Below are 5,124 nucleotides of genomic sequence, written 5' to 3' on the forward strand. Positions count from 1 at the left end.
CTTCATGAATGATTTCTTGTGTCTGAAGAATGAATCCTATAAATGAATGTTTTGAGCTGAAATATTTTTCCAAAATTCTTTAAATTATCCTCCAACTTGTAAATTCATACCGATTAAAATAATCCCTAAATTGTCAGTTTATTGTTTACCTGTGGGTATATTTAATCAACCAAACAGTCTCAAACTTTTAGTTCATTAGCTAGTTATATAAAGTGATAGTAAAAAGAAACTGCAGCCTCATAAAATGTATTAATCTCATTAAAGCTGTTTTACGTCATATTTTGAAGCGTCCAAATCACACTATAGGATGAAGATCATAATTCACATTAGACAAACTAAATGTCAAGCCAATCAGTTAAAACAAACCAAACAATAAGAAAATCATACTTATGTTCTTTTTTCTTCATTGTGCCATAAATGTGAATATTTAACATGCAAAGTGACAGATTGTACAGTAAGTGGTGAATTAGCTTAGCAGCTATGATAAATGGTTTCCATGTTTGAACCATTTTATTTTACATTTCTGTAATAAATTATATTAGAAACTGGTTCACATCAAGTATTTACTGTTAAAACCTTAAACATTCACATCAAACCCTGTCCTGTCTTTCTCTCCATCATTGATTTACAGATACAGCTACAATTTTAATTTGTTTCAGATTGCCAAACAAATGTTAGTCAGAAAGATGAGTTGAAAGAGTAGTTTTCAGATGGAGCAAACCAAACCAGCCTAGTCTTCTGTAAAAAGTTAATTTCTCAACTTGTTAAATCATGAAATAACTGATTAAACATATTTAAACTTGAGTTTGAGTTTTCTAGCCACAAAGTTGTTTCCAGCTGCAGGCGGCGCAGAGATGAACACAAATCTTTTACAAAACCAAGAACACAAATCAAATTTAACTTTAAATATTCAAAAACTCTCAATAAATGGCATCCTGTTATTGCACTTTTCTCTTCAGTCAAGTAGAAAACTTTTATTCACTTCTAGATTATCTGTCGTGCTTGAGATCAGTACCTTTTACTCTCCAATCTCATATTAGTTCCTGGAAAACCCACATAATATTGTAAATAAAAAAAAACACCAGCAACAATAAAAAAATTATTTTTATTGCACAACTTATCAGAAATCTTAAAAATGTCAAAACAGAGCCATCTTCTGAAACATTAACACCTTTAATCTTGATTGCAATTTGCAGGCCCAGAGATTGAAAATTATGGTGAAGTTTTTACATGAGATGGGAGTTTTTTGGAAAAAATACAGAATAACATCTGGAGGACTAAAGTTGAGGCCTTTAGATCTGATCAAGCATTTTATTTTTTGCAGTCAGTGCCAAACATCCCATAAAACAGACATAATGATGGAGGCTGGCTACCTCTAAACTTTAACATTCAGAGTCGTGGATAAAGCAAACTACTATTAAACTCCTGGAATGACTAAACATGAATGAAAAACCTGCTCCATACACTTTTTAAAAATCAACTTTGTCTTTTATTTAAAAAAAAAAAGGGGGAAACAGAAAATAAACTCTGAAAATACAAAATTTGCAATTCTTTGAGTTTATCCGATATGTTTTCAGCTGCATCCATCAAAACAAAATTATGATACACACGTATTTTGCAGCGGAGCATTTTGAAAATGCTGATTTCAGACTGTTTATGTTCTCTTAGGTTATAAACACAGAAGAAACCAAACTCTCATCCAGACTAAGGGAGCGTCTCCCTTCATTAGCTTGTCTCTCAGGGCATCAGGAGCTTCAGCATTCAGTCCTAAATGGGAAGATTCAGTTCATATCTCTTCCTTTCCTCATTTGTGGGGACCAGCCTCCTCCGTGTCACTGTTTTTGTCCCAGTCTTTCATGCTGGCTTCCATCATGAAGTCCTCTCTCAGGACGCTCCACGTAGGCTTCTGGTCAGACACAGGAGGAGGATTCTCCGTCTTCACAGAAACCTTGTTTCCTTCATCAGTCCGCCTCAGCACATCGATGAAGTCTTTCTTTGAGATAGAGGATATAATCTTAGCCTTCTTTCTCTCAGAGCCACCGACCTCCTTCAGCGCTTCACCCGTGTTTTTCTGGTGTTTCCTCACGGCGTTGAAGAGCTGCACCACCCCCCTGGTGGCGGTCCTCTGCATGGCTTTCTCAAGCTCACGGTCCCGCACGATGTCAGGTTTTTCTCGAAACATCATTTCCCACTTTCGCTTCTTGTCCACTTCTTTCTTTTTCTCCAGCAGCTCCTTTCTCTTCGTCACCGCTTTCTTATTAGCCAGGATGCTGCTCTTGTTCGGGGTAGTTTTCTTCCCCAGGATTTTTGCCATGGCGTCTGCCCAGCCACCAACGGCGTCCGAGTCGTTATCTTCGTCCTTTTCACTCTCCGCTTCTTCGCCATCATGGCTGTCTGTGTTTTCTCCTTCGTCAGAGTCTTCGTTAATACTTTCTCCCTCTGAATCGCTCTGTTGGTTGTCGTCCTCAAGCTGACAAACTGCATCTTCTTCGGTATTCTGAGACACGTTTTCACCACGCACAGCCATCATGCAGTAATAGCCGTGAACCGGAAGGGAATTTAGGTTTTCCTCTTTTGCGCATGCGCTTGCCGGTGTTGTATCTCGCTTGGTTCTCCCCTTGATATGTACTTCCCACTTATACTCAACATTATTATAGCTGCGTTTTAACCATACGGTGCGTTCAAGTTTCAAGTTTTTATCTCTTTTAACCCAAAATGATTAAATCTTTCATCTAAAAATTATTAATTTTAATTTTTATATGACCTTTATTTAGACAGGTTTTCTAATCCAAGATTTAATTTACAAGATGGACCTGTTTTGATAAAACAAGCAAAAACTACAAACATAGCAACAAAAAGAGAAATGAAGAGATTTCACTCAATTAAATAAACTAATTAAAAATTAGCTAAAACAAAGAAAACTTTATTATTAACATTTTTGACAATTTAAGCTGACCAACACACCCGTCAAACTTCAGCATAACAATAATAACATGGGAATCAAATTCTTCAAAATTAATTTTAAAAAAGCAAAATAAGAGACTTTTTTTGTAATTTTGTAATAATGGAAAAATGGGTTGTCTCTTTTTTGCGGAAGGACCTAATTCGGCGCAACACCCCCGGATATTATCGGTCGTCCTCTGGTTGCACAGCTCTCCAGTTTCCAGTCGCCCTTCAGTCCTGTCAGGGAGAGTCCAGTTCTCCGTGAAAACAAACAAAACCTTTAACTTTAAACCATGGCGGGGACGATTGCACGCAAAGCCATCGACCACCTGAAGAGTAAGGAGTTCAGGGATTATTTGATGAGGTTCGTATTTAACACACTTCAATATTTACTGCTAGCATTAATGCTAACCAATCTGACTGACTGTGGGAACTCTTTGAGAAGTACCGGCTGGTTGAAATTTACTTAAATTAACTAAATCTACTCATTAACAATAGTAAATAATATCTTTACCTCTCATATGTTAGTGTTTGCTGCTGCTTTCTATGTTGTCGTATGCTAAACTCTCAAGGGCGCTTGCTATCTGCAGCTCCTTGCTGTTTATGATAGTTAATAATTCCTATATATATATATCACTATTTTAATAGTAGGATATCCATTTGTGTAAAACTAGATGCTGATAAATAAATGGTATATTGATCTTTACTGAGTTGCTTCAGAAATATCTTCCAAAATAGCTGAGGGTATGTGTGAATCCGTCATTGGAAAATACTGCTTTGCGTACTAAAAACAATACTTATGTGGGTCGTGCTTGAAGTTCACACCAACCTCTCTTTGACCTGATTTTACATAAGAACTACTTTTGTTACTATATGAAATAACTTATTGTAAGGAAATTCAAGTGTACTCAGAGTTTTACCCTCCACAAACCTGCTTCATTCCTGACATGTAGAGTAAAGGTCAGGTGAGAGTATTGTGATGCAAGAAGCTGCATTTGTTTGCTTTTTAAACACAAAATGTTCGTCTTTGTGTCACATTTTCAAGATGCCTTGAATGGGCGTGACAATAAACCTTTAAGTAAGAAAACAGGTTCACATCCGACAGCTTAGAAACTGAAATGCTAACTGATCTGACAGTAAAGTTTTAACTTTCTTTTTTTTTCCTTTTCCACGTCGGACCTAAAAATGAAAACATAAACGTATGACAGCACGGTAAGTCCAGAGTTTCTCTGTCTAGTTATTGTTTTATATATTTGTGTAGACTGCAGAATAAGTCAGTGCTTACAGTTTTATTCTCCTGTTTAATATAATTTAAATGTCACTTTCCCAGCATTTCTGGGGCCCTGTAGCAAACTGGGGTCTTCCCATCGCTGCCATCACAGACATGAAAAAGAGCCCTGAAATCATCAGCGGCAGGATGACCTTTGGTAAGACATACAAACACATGGACAGACGCTGTTGTTTTCTTGCATCTGATCTTGTTTTGGGTTGGGGCTATCATTGGTTTACTTAGAAGAAAAAAAATCTATTTTTTGTGTCAAGTTCAGGTGTAGTTTTTGAAAATGTTTTCTTCTTTATTTGAATTCAGATTTACTTAATCTGTTGTTATTATGGCCTGACTTTTGCTGTTGATTTATTAAGATGCTCCAGTGTTATTTCACAGTTACTTACATGTGAGGATTTGGGAAAGTGGGAAGTTTATAAGCTGAAGGTACATTAATAAATCCATGTTTGCGTGTTTTTCTGCTCTCAGCTCTGTGCTGTTACTCTCTGCTCTTCATGAGATTCGCCTACAAGGTTCAGCCTCGTAACTGGCTCCTCTTCGCCTGCCATCTGACCAACGAGTCGGCACAACTGGTCCAGGGAAGTCGCCTCATCAAATACAAGTGAGATGTAACTGATGTTCTGTCAGCGTTTTATTTATTGTCACTGGTTTGAAATGCAGGACGAGGAAGCAGTTTAATTTAAATCCGGTGTTGTAATGCTTGTTTTGAGTGATTCTTGTGTTTTAACTGAAGGCCTTGATGTCATGTTGTGTCTTTGTTTTCTGCTTATTCTTCATGGCAATAATAAAAAAATCATGTATCTGTTATTTCAGATTATTCTTTACACATCAGGTCTTTTGAAGAAATATTGTAGCCTGCCAAATAATTAAGAGACCACTGAAAACCTCCTGGTTAT

At 36.8% G+C, this 5,124-nt stretch overlaps 2 protein-coding genes across 2 annotated transcripts in view; one reads left to right on the plus strand and one right to left on the minus strand.

Annotated features, from left to right (window-relative positions):
• Nucleotides 1-1,086: 1,086 nt before the first annotated feature.
• rrp15 (ribosomal RNA processing 15 homolog) lies at nt 1,087-2,603 on the minus strand. The gene has a single exon (XM_014995484.2). The coding sequence runs from the start codon at nt 2,528-2,530 to the stop codon at nt 1,805-1,807; it is 726 nt and encodes a 241-aa protein (XP_014850970.2). The 5' UTR covers nt 2,531-2,603; the 3' UTR covers nt 1,087-1,804.
• A 515-nt stretch (nt 2,604-3,118) lies between these two features.
• mpc1 (mitochondrial pyruvate carrier 1) overlaps nt 3,119-5,124 on the plus strand; it is a 3,299-nt gene continuing 1,293 nt past the window's right edge. The window contains exons 1-3 of the mRNA XM_088004352.1: nt 3,119-3,311; nt 4,274-4,370; nt 4,697-4,829. Of these exons, the coding sequence (XP_087860478.1) occupies nt 3,237-3,311; nt 4,274-4,370; nt 4,697-4,829 (305 nt within the window). The 5' untranslated portion in view covers nt 3,119-3,236. The remainder of the gene's footprint in view (nt 3,312-4,273; nt 4,371-4,696; nt 4,830-5,124) is intronic.

The sequence above is a fragment of the Poecilia mexicana genome, unplaced genomic scaffold (genome assembly GCF_051168715.1).
Source record: "Poecilia mexicana isolate PSO_F unplaced genomic scaffold, ASM5116871v1 scaffold_3, whole genome shotgun sequence".
Classification (NCBI taxonomy): domain Eukaryota; kingdom Metazoa; phylum Chordata; class Actinopteri; order Cyprinodontiformes; family Poeciliidae; genus Poecilia; species Poecilia mexicana.

Bases quoted from the DNA above. Each gene is read 5' to 3' on its own strand.
- rrp15 (XM_014995484.2), bottom strand. From the start codon at position 2,530: ATGATGGCTGTGCGTGGTGAAAACGTGTCTCAGAATACCGAAGAAGAT.